Source organism: Sus scrofa, chromosome 14 (genome assembly GCF_054392235.1).
Source record: "Sus scrofa isolate SSC_HxYL_T2T_F1_AM1 chromosome 14, Sscrofa_HxYL_maternal_Yorkshire_Landrace_v2.0, whole genome shotgun sequence".
NCBI lineage: Eukaryota > Metazoa > Chordata > Mammalia > Artiodactyla > Suidae > Sus > Sus scrofa.
Window position 1 is genome coordinate 148,214,782 of NC_139396.1, and position 20,613 is coordinate 148,235,394.

The window sequence follows — 20,613 nt, forward strand, 5'->3', positions numbered from 1 at the left end:
ATAGTACTAATTTCTGCCATTCACGCTCTCTAAATGTAACATTATTTAAAAATTTATTATATTATATAGGGGGTAGGAGTTTCAGAGGCTTCTGCATGATTTTTTTCCACTGTGGTAGCCATGGAGCCAGTGTAGGGGTGATGCTGCTGGCCAAGAATGCCTATTCCAGTGATAAATATAGGGACTTAGGACATGACCCCTACGTAGGTCCACAAACCCAAAGACTCATTTTGAGCAGATCCTTGGCCAGCATGCCATTAATTTCCTCATCCCCCTGTTATCCCTATTATAAAGAGAGGTCATGAGGTGTCAGTGTGAGCTCAGACCTGTGTCCACCAGTATTTGAAATGTTTGTGGTTCCTTTTTTCTCTAGGCTAGAGTTACCCAGTGAAGTGGCCATTGGTACATTTGAGGAACTACACTATTACCATGTACACTTGTGGTCGTCCCCTTCCTTCTGGGCCCTGGAATTTTAAATGTATCAGCTCTGGATTGAAAAAGTGGCTCAAGTCAAAAATTGAGCAATGAATCATGACTTTTTGTTGCAGCATCTGCTATCAGCCTTCTGATTATCCTTGATTTCTTCTGATGATATAAGTTGGGTGTTACCCTTATTGGCTGCCCATCTAATTTACTTCTAGAGATGTTGTGCTCTATTAAACATCTCTATAATTCTCAGTAGGTCAGTACCCCTGACTGACACTTTGACCTTGCTACTTATTACAATAATTATACTCTACTTGGATTGGATTCTGATAGTTTAGTGTCACCAGCTGGACTCTATCTTCCTCTTGTCTCAAACACAGATCTCGTTCTGTTACAGTTTTTCATACCATCAGCTTGAGCCTGTGGAGGAGAGGCACCACATTCTTGGTGATGCTAATATTCCTCTTAGCATCACTTTCTTCCTGGCTTCTGTAAATGACATACCTTCTGTCCCATTCTGTGGGTATAATGACCTGGCGGTTTTTCTGGTGTTGCATACTATATCATGATAGAAAACTCTTGAGTACATGGTCACTTAGTTTTCCATATCAAGCATTCCATTTCTGCCGGAGCTCCGTAACATGACAGGAATAGAGGTATACACATTTCCACTGCAGATGGCATCGCCTTCGGCAGGTGTGTAAGGTCTGCATTGGGATTCTTTGTCACAGGCTTTCTATATATTCCACATGCTCCTTTTTCCAACAGTGACATCACCACATTTTTAGACTTTTAACCCCTGCTTTCAGTGTTTGATATGGCTGTTCTGTCACTTTGACCTTATCACAGGCTATTTTTCCATATTTCTGGGAGACATCTTCCCCTTCCATCTTTATAGAAATATAATTGATAAAATTATGTATTCTGATGATGATACACATATACATTGTGAAATTAGTGCATCCATCATCACCATACACACACCACACAGAGCATTGAAATTCTATTCTTTTAGCAAATTTCAGTTGTACAGTTGTGGGTTATCAACTATAGTCACCATGTTATATATTAGATCTTCGGACCTTATTCGTCTTATAGCTGGAAGTTTGTACCCTTTCATCATCTTCTCCCTATTTCTCCCACCCTTGCCAATCACGTTTTTACTCTGTTTCTGTGAGTTTGACTTTTTCTTCTTTTTTTTTTTTTTTTTGGTCTCTTTTTCTAGGGCTGCACTCGTGGCATATGGAGGTTTCCCAGGCTAGGGGTCGAATCGGAGCTGTAGCTGCTGGCCTACACCATATCCACAGCAACGTGGGATCTGAGCCATGTTTGCAACCTACACCAAGCTCATGGCAATGCCAGATCCTTAACCCACTGAGTGAGGCCCAGGATCGAACCTGCGTCCTCGTGGATAGTAGTCAGGTTTGTTAACCACTGAGCCATGATAGGAACTCCTGGGTATGCAGAACTTGAAGAGATTATCAAGGGCATCAACTCACATGTCCCCAGACTATATATCAGGGACTTACTATTTTTTTTCTATCAGGACCTTGATTTTGGAATAGCAGACCATCTCTAACTGGCAGACCTATATTTGGGAGCCTATATATATGGCACTAAGGAGGCCCTGCGGCTTTCCCACTCTTTCATTATCTTTTTCTAGAGGTCAGTGAGACTAAGCAGTAGACGTGAATTCCACTGTATTAATAGTTAACATTTTCCCCCAGGTTTTTCAAACATTTGATTCTTTACACCTCTTACCTTTCATTGGCATACCTTCCTAATTTACCTCTAGTTAAAGTTTTAACAACTGGATGGCTACCTTGTGCCAGGTGGTGCTCCACCTACCACCAATGTTAGCTTTCTTCACTGCTAGCCTTGCAGTCTGTGATTCAGCCCCCAAACTCCATCTTTTTTCCTGCTTTATTATACCAGTCCTGGCACCAACTGTCATAGGTTGGGTTCTCTGGGAAGCACCCTCTGTGATAGAGTTTGGCATTCATGATGTTCATTGCCATTCATCATTCTTTATGTACCCTTAAGATCAATGTCTTTGAAAGAGGTGAGGGAGGCAGCAGGATTGGAAAAGGGAAAAGCTGAGTTGTGATGTTGGACAGAGAGCCTTAGGCAACCCCATAAGGATCTCTGGAGAGAAAGTCTTGGTCAGGGTTGTCCTGTGTTGGTCTGAAATGGTAGGGTCTCTGAAATCCTACCTTTATCAACCATTGCATATAAATCATGTGTGGAAAATATGGCCTTGAATGGAGTGGCCCTCGGCTCCTGAGACAATTCTTGAAGTAGCTGGTAGCAGATGACTATTCACGGATAGCATTCTCAGCAACACATGCAATAGTTTCTACCTTGAATGATGGTCTGGGCAGCATATATTTAGCACAAATTTTCAAACTTCAGGGGGTAACCACCAATAAAAGTTCACTTTTTACTCATGATACATGTCTTGTGTTGGTAGGGAGGGCACATTTGCTCATTGTCATCACTTAGGGGCCAAGGCTAGAGTGCCTCTTCTTTCATTGATAATTAAACAGTTGCATCCAGAAATACAGTTATCACTTTACCTTGCATTTCATTGACTAAAATAAGTCACAACTTCCAAGGAGCATGGGAGTGTAATTTTGCTGTCGGACTTAAGGAAGAGAACTGAAATACGTGTGGAGCAGCACCAGTGTCTACCACAAATAATGTGATCCTTTTAAAACGTTTAGTGTCAGGTGACGTACTGGAAATAGTGATAAAGCTTTCACCTCCTACTACCACATATGTTAATAAGGCAAAGGACTTCTAGAAGTGGAAATTGTGTTGTATTATTTGTCTGAATTAATTACTGTCACGTACAATTACATTTTTATTACAGTACTATAATGTTTCTCTTCTGCAGAGACTTGTGTACTTTTAAGAAAAACCAATATTACCAATTTTTTTTCCTGAGGTTAATGTTTATATCAAAAAGGAAGTTTTGATGGCTCGATGAGGTAGTATAATGTACTAAGCAGTTAAGGAGATCTGTGTTTTTTTTTTTTTTTGAGCCACACCTATGGCATATGGAAGTTCCTAGACCAGGGGCCAAATTGGAGCTGCAGCTGCCAGCCTATGCCACAGCCATAGCAATGCCAGATCTGAGCAGCAACTGCGACGTACCCCACAGCTCATAGCAACATCGGACCCTTAACTCACTGAGCAGGGCCAGGATTCAAACCTGTGTCCTCATGGCTACTAGTCGGGTTTGTTACTGCTGAGCCACAGTGGGAACTCCAGAGATCTGGTTTTGATTTGACCTGGTTGTTTAATGACCTTAAGGAAGTTACCTAACTTTTGAAGACTCTCTTCCTTGTTTATAACATGGTGACAAAAACATTTACTTCTCAACATTTTTTGAGAATTAAGTATTACATAGCGTTAATAAACAATTTGCATGTTATTTGTATTAGGTGAAAGGTCATGGCTTCTTATTTTAGGTATCTTTACCAATTTAAAAAGACAAAAGGTTTGATGATTTCTTCAGGTAATTTTTTATAGTATTACAGTAATTAAAAATGTAAAGGCAACTGTGTGCTTTTTATTTGCGGGGCTTCTATAGCACTCTTCATATATCTCTTTTAATATTTATCTTTTTGTTATTCTTTGAAGATAGGAACTCATTCAACTTTATATTCATAATGTCATTGTGTCATTGGATCTTCAGTCTAAGTTGAATTATTTAAATAGTGATGATCCTTTTTCCTGGGTCTTACCGAAATCTATAAACCTAAATTTCATATATTTCCCCTCATTCTTAGTTAAGAACAGTTGATGGCTTTCTAGCCCTCCTTTCTTTAGATTGAAACAGCTGAGTAATTTAATCTTTTACTCTTGGTACTATTTTTCAAGACAGTATTATTAAAAAAAATATGGCTTGGAAAACATTCCAAAGATAACTCCCTGATATTTAGCATGGTTACTGAATGGATATTCTGTTTTTAAATGCTCAAGCAAATACAGTATTACCTTAATAGAAAGAAACTCATTAAAATGAACAAAATCTTGCAAGTGCTTTTGAGTTTTGAGCTTTGCTCATTCATCTTAGCCATGTGATTTGATGGGTAGACCTGTCATCTGATGAGTTAAATTGCACAGTTTTGGACAAGCACCTGGTACAGTAGTTCCTCAGACATCTTGCAAGACTCCCCGGTAGATGCCTGAAACCGTGGATAGTACTGAATCCTATATACTATATTTTCCTATACATACATACCTATGATAAAGTTTAATTTAAAAAATCAGGCATAGAAAGAGATCAACAACAATAATTAATAATAAACTAGAAAAATTATATCGTGATAGAAGTTATATGAATGTGGTCTCTCAAAATGTCTTATTGTGCAGATTTAATGTGTTTTGTAGCTTTAAGCACATATCATGCATTGTGGTGGTAATTTTTACTGCTTGAAGTACAATGGTAAAACTAGCAGAAGTTCTTTTTCCTTCATAATTTCGCAGATAGAAGTTTTATTCTTATAATAGATTTTAGCAACCACAGTGTATGATTTTTTTTTTCTCCTTAAGCTGAAAGCTCTCACATATTCTCTTAAAAGAAATACTTTATGGCTTCTCTTTGGCATATCCAAATTGCCAGCATCACTACCCTTGTATTCTGGGGCTTTTATTAAGTGAAATAAGGGTTACTTGAACACAAGCACTATCATACCATTACATTTGATCTGATAACCAATAGCTAATGAGTGATTAATGGACAAGATACTCTGGACAAAGGGATGATTCATGTCCTGAGCAGGACAGAGCAGGAGGGCATGAGATTTCATCATGCTACTCAGAATGGCATGCAATTTAAAACTTACGAATTATTTATTTCTGTAGTTGTCCATTTAATAGTCTTGGATTGCAGTTGAGCATGGGTGACCGAAACCACAGAACGTAGAAGCTCAGATGGAGGGACTGCTGCACTCTTTCCATTTCTTTAGGGCTTGATTTGGAGTTTTTATCGTTCGTACTTTAAAGAATTGGGAACCTCCATATGCTGCAGGTGCAGTCCTAAAATAAAAAACAAATTGGAATTATTAAGAACTTCTGAAAATAGGGGTACTGGTGGCACTGAGAACTGAAAATTTGATTAGTAATTCATACAATTAGCTATTAACTTTTGTTTCCTCAACTTGAGCACTTGAGTGTCTGCCCCTCTACTACTCTGCTGGAAGACAAAGGTTTGCTCTTTGTAGATATCGATGCTATACTTAAGGTTACCAGAATATGGCTGAGGGTCTAAGTACTATTTTGAAAACAGTGGGATTAAGTGAAATATATGTACTTAAGAATGAAACCTCTAGCTCCTTTCTTCCATTTAGGTTCAGAATATTTTCAGCCAGGTTTATAGCTTCTAGGCAGGAGATGAGAGGATTTACCTGAAGAAAACTGACCAGCCCCGAAGAAAGTGTGGCCTTGGAGATCTCCCACTGAGGAGTTCCTGTCATGGCTCAGTGGAAACGAATCTGACTTGTATCCACGAGGACACAGGTTCAATCCCTGGATCCCTGGCCTCACTCAGTGGGTTAAGGATCCTGCATTGCTGTGAGCTCTGGTGTAGGTTGCAGACGTGGCTTGGAATCCGTGTTGCTGTGGCTGTGGTGAAGGCCTGCGGCTATGCTTCCAGTTTGACCCCCTTGCTTTCCAAGTTAGAATTCTAAGCACCATCGAAGAATCATGTAAGTGTTACAGTGGAATAAAATCACGTTTAGAATTGCAGGGTCTCAAAAATTTACTTCCATTGAACACTTTCTCTGGGAGCTATAGAATTATGTCTCCTACTGATATTTGAGGTTAAATAAATTTAAAAAAAAACTGATGAAAATGAAAGCCTACGAAATAGAAAGTATATCAGAGGGGAGATGCGAAGGGAGTCCTTAGGATGGTGCTGCAGCTTAAGAAGCCATGTGTCAGACTGGAGAAGAAAAGCGGGGCTTTAGGAGGGATGTCTCCACGAAGTAAATGGAGCTGCGAGATAACTGGATGTATTGGAAAATGCTGAGAAGAGATGGCACATCTGATAAAGAGTTGGGGGTGTATTAGCAGTGGATATAAAACGAAGCTAAAATTATTTTCAGGGAAAATAAAAAGATGTTCAAGAATAAAGATATAACTGTAGTTTGCCGCATGGCTTATCAGTGAATAATATCCTGTCGTCAATGCTGATTATTGGTCTGAGCAAAAGTTTGTAATATAAATATACAGAGAGGATAGAGGGAGAGGAGGTATATATGTATGTGTCTGCATCAGAGTTAAATCTTCATTTTCTTCTTCTTTTCCTTTCTTGGCTACACCCATGCCATATGCAAGTTCCTGGGCCAGAGGTGCCAGATCCTTAACCTGCTGTGCTGGGATTGAACTGGCAATGCCGGATCATTAACCCACTGTGCCACAGCAGGAACTCCAGTTTTCATTTTCTAAGGAACTAAGTCGGGGATATTATATGAAACTAAAAACTAGGCATATCATTTATAATGAGGTAAATACAAAAACAAACTCTTTCTAGGTTTTTATTTAGAATTAAAAGCACTTACCTAGGTGATTCTGGAATAGGCCTTGGGAGATAGGGAACAGGAGCCTTTTGTGATGAGCCTTGTTGGATTGTTTGACTTTGAAACTTTGCACGTATATATATTTAGTTAAAAACAAGTAAAATATAAACGAACCACAGATGTACAGAAATCAGTTGAGATACAAATTAGTGGGACAAGAATAAATGTTCCAAAATGGTTCTGGGCAATTGGTATATGGGAATGTGCTGAGATATATCTGGGAAATTGGTATGTGGGAAAAATTTAAGTGAGATCCATGCAACATATGCAAAAATAAGTTCCAAATGGATGGAAGATCAAAATGTAAAAACCAAACTGTACCTCCTTGGAAGAAAATTAGAGACTCTCTTTAAAATCTTGAGTTAAAAATAAAAAGTGCAAATCATAAGGAAAACAATGTTTGACCTAGTTAATGTTCAGACTTTCTGTTTAATAGAGATTTCTCCAAAGAAGATATACAGATAGCCAATAGGGACGTTAAACGTCCCTAATCACTAATCATTAGGGAAATGCAATTCAGAACCACAGTAAAAGCACTTCACACACAGCAAGATGCACATTATCAAGAAATAGAAAATGATAGCTGTTGGCAAAGACTTGGAGAAACTGGAACCCATGCGTACAGCTGGTGGAAATGTAAAATGGCATGGCTACCACAGGAAAGAGAGTAGAGCTTCCTCAAAAAGGAAAACACAATTACCGTATGATCCAGCAATTCCACGTCTGGGTGTACATACAAAAGAATTGAAAGCAAGGGCAGAGGCAGATACTTGTACAACCAAGTTCCTAGCAGCATCATTCACAATAGCCAAAATAGGGATAAATGGATAAAGAAAATGTGATCTGTGCATACAATGGAGTATTATTCAGGGTTCAAAAGGAAGGAAGTTCTGACACATACTACAGAATGAGTGAACTTTGAATACAAGCTAAGGGAAATAAGCCAGTTGCAAAAGGACAAATACTGTATGATTCCAGTCATTTGAGGTGGTTAGAGTCAGGTGTACAGACAGAAAAGCAGTGTAGTACTTAACCAGGGGATAGGGTGAGAGGGGATGTGTAGTTATTGTTTAATGGATACAGTTTCAGTTTTGCAAGATGATGAAAGTTCTGAAGATGGATGATGGTGATGGTTGCCCAACAATGTGAATGTACTTATTGTCACTCAGTTGTTCACTTAAAAAAGGTAAAAATGGCGAAAAAATCCACCAAACCCGAAAAACAACTCAATAGGTTGAACAAAACAAGCAAGGTGAGAAGAATCTACATAGTGTGATGCCATTTATATTACCATAAAGTTTTAAAACCTGCAAAAATACTCTCTATTTATCATGAATATGGAAATGATAAGCAAATACAGGATAGTGGTTGTGTCCCAAGACAGAAGATATAAAGCATCTTGAATTTGAGCAGGAGTGTACAGGGAGCCTCAGTCATATCTGCCATATTTGTTTCTTTAAAAATCTACAGTAAACGTGGTAAGATATTGGGTTTGACAAATCTGGGCAGTGGTACATAGGTGTTTATAATACTATTCTTTTTTTTTTTTTTTTTTTTTTGTCTTTTTGCCATTTCTTGGGCCGCTCCTGCAGCATATGGAGGTTCCCAGGCTAGGGGTTAAATCGGAACTGCAGCTGCCGGCCTGTGCCAGAGCCACAGCAACATGGGATCTGAGCCGTGTCTGCAACCTATACCACAGCTCACGGCAACACCAGATCCTTAACCCACTGAGCAAGGCCAGGGATCGTACCCTCAACGTCATTGTTCCTAGTTGGATTCGTTAACTGTTGAGCCACAACAAGAACTCCTATAATACTATTCTTTAGACTGTTCTGCATGCTGAAAAGAATTTTCTTTTTCCCTGAAGAGAGTGGCTTGTAGAAATAGAAGAAATGTTCAAAAGACCGAATTTTTAGCTAATTCTGGCCTTTATTTCTCAGCTCTTTTTCCTGACTCGCTTCTTGGATGGTTTCCCCTCAGCATTTTTCCTGATTCTCATCTTTAAAATCTGCTTTTCCTCCCTCCTGCCTGATTTGTTTTGGATGCTGGGCCAAATTACTTATTCTTCAGTTTTGGATAGGCTCAGATCATTCAGTCACTTTCTCTTCTGGACCGCAGATGTTCCAAAATGACCTTGAAGATGATTCTTTGGAGATTTTTGTAATAAACTGGTTTCTGGAAGTCCTACTTTTTGGAAGTACTATCCTTTCATCTGACTTTTTAATACCTCATTTCCTTGAGGCATAATTAGGTTTCTAATTCTGTTGATGGAATACTGTATTCAGCACCCAATTTATGAATCAGAATCGGTGGCTCTGTGTGTTTGTGTGTGTGTGTTGGGTTTTGGTTGAATGATGAAAATCTATCTGCCCTAACTCATTGGCTGTCTAACATTTTCATCTCTTTCTTTTTCAGTCTGTGCCCTTTATAGGCTATCCCCTCTCTTCAAATGGGAATAATCTTTCAGAGTCCCATCATTATACTTTTATAATATCAAGCATTCATAAACATAATTTATAGGAAAACAAAGATAATCTAATGGCCTTAAGGACATTATTTAACTTCTCCTTGGCCTCATTCTTCATGTAGTAATACTTGCTCAGTCGACCTCACTGGAGTCTTATAAAGACTGTTTTAAGTTATACAGATGAAAGCACTTTGGAAGTTTTGTAGTACTGAATGCATATTAATGCACATTTCTCAAGTGAACTCCAACATATAAAATTGGTAGACTGTGAATGTTAGGTGTAGGTCTCCATAATAGCAGTTTTCAAAATGTGATCTTCAGAGCATTGGTTCCCAGGAATGCTAATTGATGTTATGTGGAAAGTGCTTTTATGAAAAAAACATTGGGAAAACACTGGGTTAAGTAAAGTTAGGTTTCTATGCCTTCGTACCCTCTTTTGTTGGAGTATTTAATAGGCAAATGTACTTTATGTTAATTAAATCTAACTTTTCTGTCGTGTCATTTAGGATCTCTGTTGCCTTACTCATGTTCTGTGTAGAGGATCTGTTCATTGATGCGAGTGGGGTGTTAAAGTCTCCTACAGTTACTGTGTTCCCATCAATTTCTCCTTGTATGTCTTAGTATTTGTTGTATGTATTTGGGTGCTCCTATATTAGGGGCACATGCTTGCTGACTGTGGTATTCTCTTCTTCAATCGATCCTTTTATCATTAAATAGTGTCCTTCTTTGTCCTTCTTTTAATGTCTATTTTGTCTGACATGAGTATTGCAGCTCCTCCTTTCCTGTCTTTTCCATTCGTATGAAGTATCTTTTTCCATCCCCTCACTTTCAATTCATATGTGTCCTTTGCTCTAAGGTGAGTCTCTTGTAGGCAACGTATTGTAGGCTCTTGTGTTTTTTTATCCAATCTGCCACTCTATGTCTTTTGATTGGAGCATTCAGTCCATTGACATTTAAGGTAATTACTGATAAAAATGTATTTATTGCCATTTTAAACCTTGTTTTCCACTTGATTCTCTGTTTCTCCTTTGTTTCTTTTTTTGGTTGGATGATTTCCTTTTATTTTATTCTTGTGGTCTCTTTTTAGTTTTTGTGAATGTATTGTTCGGTTTTGATTTGTGTTGCCCTGTTTTTCAAGTATGTTAACCCCTTGCTATATCTGCTTGCTTTAGCCTGATAGTCATATAGGCTCAAACACATTGTAGAAAAAAAGTCTAGATTTTCTTGCTTTCCTTCCCCACATTTTATCATTTTGGTGTCCTTTTTTTAACATCTTCATGTTTATCCTTTTGCTGTTCCTTGTGTTCATTGTTGCCTTTACAATAGATTTTTTTTTTCCTTTTAGTTCTGTATACTGGCTTATTTGATTGCTTTCTAATAGCGATTTCCTCCATCCTATTTCTTCTTAATTCTTTTTTATTTAGAGGAGCCCTTTCAGTATTTCTTTTAGAATGGGTTTAGTATTGCTGAACTCTTTTAACTTTTGTTTGTTAGAGAAATTCTTTATTTCTCCTTCTATTTTAAATGATTTACTTGCTGGGCAGAGTATTCTAGGATGCAAATTTTTCCTGTTTGGAACTTGGAATATATCTTGTCACTCTTTTCTGATCTGTCGTGCTTCTGTAGAGACATCAGAAGCCTTATGGGGGTTCCTTTATAATTAAGTCTTTGTTTTTCTCTTGCTGCCTTTAGAATCCTCTCTTTAACTTTTGCCATTTTTATTATAATATGTCTTGATGTGGGCCTTTTTGGGTTCAACTTGATTGGGGCCCTCTGTGCTTCCTATATCTTGATATCTGTTTCCTTTAGATTTGGAAAGTTTTCAGCCATAATTTCTTCAAAAATATTTTCTATCCCCTTTTTTTTTTCTTCCACAATCCCTATTATGCATATATTGACCCACTTTATATTATCCCGTAGATCTCTTATATTGCTTTCATGTTTTTTTCATTTGGTTTTCTGTCCTTGAGAAAGGAACTAGAAATTATAAGGAGGAGCCAAGAAAAAATAGAAAATTCATTTGCAGAGATGCAAACTGAGTTAAAGGCACTGAAGAACAGAATGAATAATTCAGAGGAGCAAATGTACTTTATGAACTGAAGACTGAGATTATATCAATGAAGGGATACTCTTTTTTAGGGTAATTTGTGTACCTTGGAATAAATGAGGGAGATACAACTCAAGATGTATTTTATTGCTCTCAGTTTAATTTTCTAAACTATGATTTTGATTTTTGTAATCCTTTAATCTCTACTACTAGTAATATTGAATTAAACCAAATTTATTATTTTATTTCTAGTGTAACAGACATGATTAGTTAAATAGGAAAACAATTCATTACAACTTTAACTTTTACAACTATTTTAGATTTTTTTGTTCCAAAAAGGCTTCTTTTTCTAAATCACCAAAAAGAAAAATAATTTTGTTTTTTAAAGCTTGCAATATGCCATGTCTAAGAGGATAAAATCTAAAACATTTTCCTGAGAATGTCTAGTCACTGAATACTGAATTATCTCAAAATCTCTATTAGTGTACATATTAATTCTTGGGTTACATTGAAATGATAAACAGTCTCATCATTTTTCTTTCCATAGTCTTTATGTAGGTCATGAATTATTTAGGTTTTTAATTTTTTTCTAATTTTTTGCACCTAAATCTATGCTTCTTCTCATAAAATGACAACTATTCCTTTGAAATATCATGTTGTCAAAATGATTTTAATATTTTATTTTGATGATTCTATTTTTAGGCATTATTTCACTGAGTATTGTATAGTCCATTTAATTTTGCATGCATACATATAAAATTAGATTTAGTGATTTAACATTCTGATAGATTTGCCTAATATTCACATTCATGATTTTACTATATGAACCTTGGTTTACTTAATAAAAGGTGTCATTGAGATTATCTAAAGTACACCTAATTTCTCTTATACATGTAAAATTATATGTGAAAATTTTAGGGAGCAGTTATTTTTATTCAAGGAATAATGCTGTTTGAGTAATGATACAAATTTGAAGTTCATGGAAAATTAATGAAAGGCTTCCTAATTTTAAGTATTGTATCTTTATTTGGCCAATGATTGTTTTATAGTATTTGTCTTGATATGTTTTTTTATTTCATTTTTTCATTTTGCTGTTTCATTTTTCTAGCTTGTGATGAATGGAAAATATTACCAAAACCAAATCTTCACAGAGACGTCAACAGATTTGGACACTCCGCAGTTGTCATTAATGGGTAAAGGAAGCACATTTATCAGTCATACTACCCACGTGTTCTATTATTCTTTTAAAAAATTGTTATTTATACTTAATGACATTGGATTTAATGTATCTTTATCACAGAATAAGTTTTGGTTCATTAATCATATCCTTCATTTTTTTTTTTTTGGTTTAAATTTATTTAAAGAATAGGGAGTATCAGAAGAAAGGTGCTGAGATAAAACTTGAAAATAGTCTTTAAAAAGGCATCCTACCTTCTTTCTTCTTTCTAGGGATCAGATCATGAATGACTTCCTTAAAAAAAGATCAGACTGAAGTGATAGAAAGGCTAGCCATCTCACACATTTCTGTCAAGGAGGGCAAGGAACGTGAAAAGAATTAGATTCTCATTTTAGTTCTATTGTAACGATGTGTGATTTTTGACAAATATCTTAACCTCTCTGGCCTTTAATATTTTTATATCCAGTGGGAATTTAAATTGGATGATCATTAAATTACCTTCCTCATTTAAGTTAGTATGATTTTTCTATAGCAAAATATTCGTTAATATGGACCCAAGTGACATATACAGTATGGTAGATCATTCTTTAGTTTAAAATTCATAATGACTTTTTTAAAAGTTCGTTTTATTAACTGCCTTATTGTAATTACATAAGAGTTCTTAAATACAGTACTAAAAGGAGTCAGAAGGTAAGTAAAATGAAATGGTGTAGCTGATATCAGTTGACTTTGAAAATTGAAATGTGAAATTCATAGTGTAAACATAAAACCTCTAGGCTTCTCTGTTGAAAATTGCATTTGGTTGATTTTTCTTTTTTTAAAATTAATAAAAGGCTATTGATACATTTTCTGATCTGTTCCATTTATTATATTAATAATATTTTTAGAAATAAAAATCAGGCAGTTTTAAAGTCATGTCAGTTTCTTTGGCACTGGTATTATTATTATTATTATTATTTATTTATTTAGTTTTTTGTCTTTTTCTAGGGCCGCTCTCACTGCATATGGAGGTTGCCAGGCTAGGGGTCAAATCGGAGCCTTAGCCACCAGCCTACGCCAGAGCCACAGCAACGCAGGATCCGAGCCACGTCTGCCACCACAGCTCACGGCAACGCCAGATCCTTAACCCTGTCACTGGTATTATTAATTAATTCAGTAATTATCTGGATTTTTATTTTCAAATTAAAATTTTATGTTCTCTCCTGATGCAGTAGGTTAAGGATCCAGCAGAAATTTTGAAAATTTTTTTGATTATTTTACTCTTAGTCTTTTTATTTTGTGAGAGGATAGTAAAACACTATACAAAGAACTGTAATTTCTAAGTTCGTTGTGTTTAAAAATTAAAATTGTACATAGCAATTCTTTTTTTTGTCTTTTTAGAGCCACACCTCTGGCACATGGAGGTTCCCAGGCTAGGGGTTGAATCAGAGCTACAGCTGCTGGCCTCTGCCATAGCCACAGCAGCAGGGGATCCGAGCCACATCTGTGACCCACACCATAGCCCACTGCAATGCCGGATCCTTAACCCGCTGAGTAAGGCCAGGGATCGAACTTGTGTCCTCGTGGATGTTGGATTTGTTTCTGCTGAGCCACTATGGAAACTCCTAGATAGCACTTCTAAAATATATCTTATCATGTGTAGCTACTATATATTTCTAAAAATTGTTTCCTACCTAGATAAAATAATGTAAAATGTATATTTACATTTATCAAAAACTAACAGATTACAGAGTTCCCGCTGTGGCACGGTGAGTTAAGAATCCTCTGCCGTGGCTCAGGGTTGCTGAAGAAGTGCGGTTTAATCCCTGGCCTGGTGCAGTGGGTTAAAGGATCTGACGTGGCCCCAGCTGTGGCTTGGATTCAGTCCCTGGCCTGGGACCTTCCGTGTTAGGCAGATGCAGCCATAAAACAAAACAAAAAAAATCAAACACCCAAGTTCTTGTTGTGGCGCAATGGAAATGAATCAGACTGGGAACCGTGAGGTTGCTGGTTCGATCCCTGGCCTTGCTCAGTGTGTTAAGGATCCGGCGTTGCTGTGAGCTGTGGTGTAGGTCGCAGACGCTGCTCGGATCCCGCATAGCTGTGGCTGCTGCATAGGCCAGCTGCAACAGCTCCATTTAGATCCCTAGCCTGGGAACCTCCATATGCTGTGGGTTCGGCCCTAAAAGGACAAAAGACAAAACAAACAAACAAATGCTTTAAACAGATCTTTTTTCTAATATTGGTTGTTTTTTTTAAGATCCTTGTTTTGTTTTTAATAGGTCTATGTATATATTTGGAGGATTTTCTAGTGTACTCCTTAATGACATACTTGTATACAAGCCTCCAAATTGCAAGGCTTTCAGAGATGAAGACCACTGTAAAAATGCTGGTCCAGGGATAAAATGTATTTGGAACAGAAATCACTGTGAATCTTGGGAATCTGGGAATACTAATAATATTCTTAGAGCAAAGTGCCCTCTGAAAACAGGTAAAGTTTTTTTTTTCTTTCTTTTCTTTGGCACAAAGCTTCTTTACTTGGCTTGAAATGGAAGTGCATTCTGCCTAAGAATTACCTTAGTAGGTTTCAGAAAGTAAAAGCCATAATCTTCTAATTAGGAATTCTCATGTTTGAATTTAGCAGTGATTAATAATTTAATATCTTTATTAACTATTTTTAGTTTTTGTTTTTGAATTCTGTATATAATATTAATATATCAATCTTATATGTAACATGGTCATATATATATGAATTATTTTTATATAAGTAAAAAATGCTGCCAAATACATCCTTTCTAAGATATATATTGTGTGCTTCAAAGAAATAAAATGAAGTAATTTATTCTGCATTTAGTAGTTTTTCCTTCCTGAATTATTGCTAAGCCAGATCATAAAGTTAACAGTTTTCTAGAATTGTGATGTCTTGTTCTAGTTTTATATTTCCTATAAAATATTGAATAAATAAATCAAACTTTTGAATCAATACTAGTAAATATTGATAAACAATGATTTGGATAAAAATTGTTCAATTTTCTTTAAATGAGTGGGGCTTTTTTACATTTTTGTTGCTACAGTTAACAAATATATAATCAAGTATTACTGATCTGTAATAAGTCAAATGGCTCTAAATATCTTTATAAAGAATGATAAAAATAATGAATATTTGTTGTATGTTTTCTTTTAGATGTATAATAATACATTTTATTTAGTAAAATTCTCTAAATCTTTTTCTCCCTTCATAATGTGTACATTTTAAGTGGCTATAGGAGCCTGCTTGATTGGATAATTAAGATGAGGGTAGGACTATCTAAATCCCTGTAAATTCAATTAAATTACAAAATTGACTTTGTACTGAAGAATTTATTTTGATATTGATGGTTATATTTATGACTTGAAAAATGTCAGTGATTCTTAACAGGTATTAAAAATATGTGAAGAAATGTGACATTTTCTTTTTCATCCTGACGTGTTCTCTCCCATTTGTATTACATACAGCTGCTTCTGATGACAGATGTTACAGATACGCAGATTGTGCCAGCTGTACTGCCAATACAAATGGGTGCCAGTGGTGTGATGACAAGAAATGCATTTCATCAAACAGCAACTGCAGTATGGTTAGTATTTATGGGTAAATGGTGATGTAGCTAACATTGCTACTTTATAATAATTAGTTTGCCATTTAATAGCACTGTGCAAAATAGTGCTTTACACTCAAGACATTATAGAAAAGTCACGGGGGGGGGGAAGCAGCAAAATAGGGATATCAGATTAAGAGATATGCATTATTATGTATCTGCAGCAAGGGTATATTGTACAGCACAGGGAGATACAGCCGTTGTTTTCTAATAACGTTAATTGGAGTATAATCTTTAAAAATATTGAATCACTATGTTGTACCCCCGAAACTAATATAACATTGTAAATCAGCTATACCTTAATTAAAATAAAAAAAGACATTTAGAAAATATGTCAGGACTCACTCATTTCTTGGTGTGTTGTAAATTCAGTCTATAGTTTGTTGCTCAGATTTGTAGTCTAGATTCCATCTTGAATCCAGTAATTTTTACCTCTTTTCATGGATGAGATTTGGATAATTCTTTCAAAACTACTTTTTTTTTTTTTTTTTTTTTTTTTTGGTCTGTCTTTTTTAGGGCCGCACCCACAGCACATGGAAGTTCCCAGACTAGGGGTCTAATCGGGACTGTCGCAGGCAGCCTATGCCACAGCCACAGCAATGCGGGATCCAAGCCACGTCTGCCGCCTACACCACAGCTCACAGCAATGCCGGATCCTTAACCCCCTGAGCTAGGCCAGGGATCGAACCCGAAATCTCATCGTTCCTAGTCCGATTTGTTAACCACTGAGCCACGACAGGAACTCCCTCAAAACTTATTTTTAATGAAAAATTGTAAACTATAAATGCTGTCTTCTGTGATGATGGAAATAGGATTATATAGGTAAGTATTGAAATCATTTCCATGAGATTCTTATCAGACTTGCATTAATGGTAGTGTGTTCTAGTGTTTTGTTTATACACTTTGTGTGCAAGTTTAATTCGAAGTATTGACAATGGTAGGTTCCCTTTTATCTATCTTTACTTCTGTGGTTTTCAGAGGGAATTTTGTCCCCCAGAGGGACATTTGGCAATGTGTGTTTTTTGGTTGTCACAACGAGTTGCATCCACTATGGAGAAGCCAGGGATGCTGCCAAATACCCTATGATGAATGAACTGACTCCACAAAAGAAAAATTATCTGGCTCAGAACTTCAACAGATATGTGACTGAGAACCCTACTTTAGGTAGCCTATTGAAAAAAATTATAAAATTAATATTGATAGTATATTACAATGGATTAAGAGCAGCAAAAATTAATATTTCCAGTGGGTAGCATCAAAGTGTCCCATGTTTTTTAGATGATGTCAAGAAATTGAAGGAAAAATTTTTTGAAGTATTAAAAATTGTATTTAGTAGGATTCAGAGATTCTCTGATTGGGGTATAGCTTATATTACTAAATAGTATACACACATATTTTCAACTAAATATATATTATTTTTTCTTTTCCTGACTTTTTATTAATCAACAAAAGTATCCACTTGCTTTTCAAGATATCAGACAGAAGTAAAAAGTAAAGGAAGTTTGAATATAAAATAAAATTTGTATTATATTGTCTAAAATTTTTCTCCAGTAACAAATCATATTCAAAACACTTAGTTTTGTGATTCTATTCTAAATAATATTTAAAACTTAAAATGAAGGAAAATTCTTAATTATTGACTCCTCAGATTGAACCCTTTGTTTTCATATGTTATGTGTTGGCATATACTTTTCAGTGATAACAGTTGCTTTAATAACAGTGTATATTTCAGGTTTATTTGAATTTTAATGTTAATAAGACATGACTCACTTTGAAAATTTGAATTATTTTTTTATATTCTGCATAATGTTCATCTAATGTACATTAGGATTAATGTACAAATAGGAGTTAGGTAAAGTAGAACTTGGGAATAAGGGACTAAAATGGAGAATATTTTTAGAAAAAATACAAGTAGATTTTATTTAAAACTTTTGTTGGATAATCTGAGTTAATTTGTGTTTAGACATTTACACAAAGTGAAAATACACATATCTCAAAAATTGTATTATGTAAATTGCTATCAAGTATGCATTTTATAAAGTGGCCTTTTGTTTTATAGCTTATTTTTGATAATGATATGTTAACAAGGAAAGCACTGGGTGAGCTGGTATAAGTGAGCAGATGGTACTCACTTGTAATTTAGACTTTGATGTAATGTGTCTTTTAGACAGTTTTATCAGAATGTCTGGTGATTAAGCTAAACCAAATGCTAATGGATACAGAAAGGTCTATGATATTTTACTGCAAATGATGTCCATTGATATTCTATTTCATTATTTAGTCATATTTATTGCAAGTTGTATATTTCGTGCTCTGCTAGCTCAAATAACCTGCTTGCTTCTTACAGATTTTCATTTTAAATTTCCATCTAAATATATTAAGATGAAGATCAGTAGAGTAATGGTTATCCTTCATCGTCTGTTTACTAATGTGCATCTGGTTCATTAGGCCAAAAAATGCCAGCCATGTTTCAAAATAATAATCAGATTTCTTCCATCATTGATTAAATTGGCCCTGTGTGTGACTAAAATATAATTTCATCTATTGTACTGGTTCTGTGTCAATAAATGATTGTATTGTTGTTAATGAAGAGCAGAAGAGTTATTTGGATACTGCTTCTAATGTTGCCATTGTTATTCCAAAGACTGGCATTAAGCTGTAATTCTTTCTCTTACTGTAACATGTTTAGTCATTCTCTTGTCTTTTTTATAGGTTATTTGATTAGACAATTCAAATAAATTTATTTGTTTTTAGTTAGCTGACAAATGTTTGAGACTTTGATAATCATATAGAATAATACTATGATTTATGTGTATTAGAGAGCAAAAACCTGTGAATCAGAAAAATCACATTAAGAAAGTTTCTATGTTGCTAATGAAAATGTGATGACTGAATAAGAGTTGCAGTGTAATTTGAGATTTGAAAAAGTGTACCTTCTGTTACTGTTTTTTAGGGTTAATAAAATAAACATTAGTATCTATGCATTTTTAACCTGACCTTATAGTGTATGTAATTTACTCTAAATAAATAAATTAGTATCTTTGAAATGGAAGTAACTGCAGTATAATTTTATGTTGAAAAGTATAGTAATTTACAAATAAATATTTGGTGACATTTTAAATTATGTATCTAATAAAAGGGAAATTGGCCCAACCATTTATGTATGTAGGATAGTTATAAGTAAATTTTAACTGTTAAAGTTTTTTGGCTGAAAAGAAATATTTATCACTTTTATATGAGAAAGCCTAAGGTAAGTATATATATCTTTAGAGAAAAAAAAATTTAAGTGGGGGTTGGGGTGCAGCATATGTTTTTTTTTTTCTTAAAAAAGGGTCACAGGAAGAGTTGACCCCAAATCTTAGAATCTGGTTTTCCTGAGGTCGGTTTTATAGTAGATATTGATTATAGCATGTGATATATTTGAACTTTGATATAAAGGACCAAAGTTCTTATATTAACTATTTTTCTTTTTTAACCTTTAATCTCTTAGAGCTGGAATGAGTTGAAATATGATTACATTGTAGAATAGGAATGTTCAAAATGTGACTTTTGCAGATTATTTTTAGCATCCATAAAGGAAGCGTGACACATGTATAAGAGAAGCATCAATTACCTGACACCATTGGGAGCATCTGTGGAAGTACAATTAGTTTGAGTTGTTGAGAAAATAATTTATTTTTTTAGATTGTATTGCATTTTGATAAAACATCTTTTAATTTTTTTACTGCTTGTCATTTCTACTTCATTCTCAAGGGTTTCCATGAGGGTTTTACTATGACTAGAATTTTCCATGTAGTCATTGAGAGAAATGACTTTGTTCATTGGCTTTATTTATTGAATTGGAAGCCTGTAGAAGATTCTAGTAGAAGAGGTTTTCATTACATGTTTTCTGTTTCAAATTGTGTAATTTGCACATTTTTTCAGTGAGCACACCTTCTATTCCCAAGAAATTTGTAATGAATAAGAGAAATTATGATTCAGTAGAACTGGATTGGGGGTTAGAAATATGTAGTTTAAAGTTCACCAAGTGACTTATATGTACCTGAAGTTTAAGAGTCATTTCTGTACAAAGGTGAAAAATAACATGTTTTCTCTTTTAACTTTGTAGTCTGTGAAAAACTACACCAAATGTCATGTGAGAAATGAGCAGATTTGCAACAAACTAACCAGTTGTAAAAGCTGTTCACTAAACTTGAATTGCCAGTGGGATCAGCGGCAACAAGAGTGTCAGGCTTTACCAGGTAAAAATTTCAATTTGATATGAGTTTTATAGTCTATAGATGAACAGTAAAGAA

General features: G+C 35.2%; 1 protein-coding gene and 1 long non-coding RNA gene across 10 annotated transcripts in view; one reads left to right on the forward strand and one right to left on the reverse strand.

Annotated features, from left to right (window-relative positions):
* ATRNL1 (attractin like 1) overlaps positions 1-20,613 on the forward strand; it is a 770,027-nt gene that overhangs the window by 135,883 nt on the left and 613,531 nt on the right. For all 9 annotated transcript variants that reach the window (XR_014826351.1, XR_014826350.1, XR_014826353.1 and 6 more), the window contains 4 exons: positions 12,636-12,720; positions 14,966-15,174; positions 16,179-16,297; positions 20,427-20,559. Coding sequence is in view for 4 of the 9 variants with exons in the window: in XM_084994465.1 (XP_084850591.1) it covers positions 12,636-12,720; positions 14,966-15,174; positions 16,179-16,297; positions 20,427-20,559 (546 nt within the window). In the remaining 5 variants the exon portion in view is untranslated. The remainder of the gene's footprint in view (positions 1-12,635; positions 12,721-14,965; positions 15,175-16,178; positions 16,298-20,426; positions 20,560-20,613) is intronic.
* Positions 1-20,613, reverse strand: part of LOC146397080 (uncharacterized) — a 412,496-nt gene that overhangs the window by 119,575 nt on the left and 272,308 nt on the right. The window lies entirely within an intron of this gene.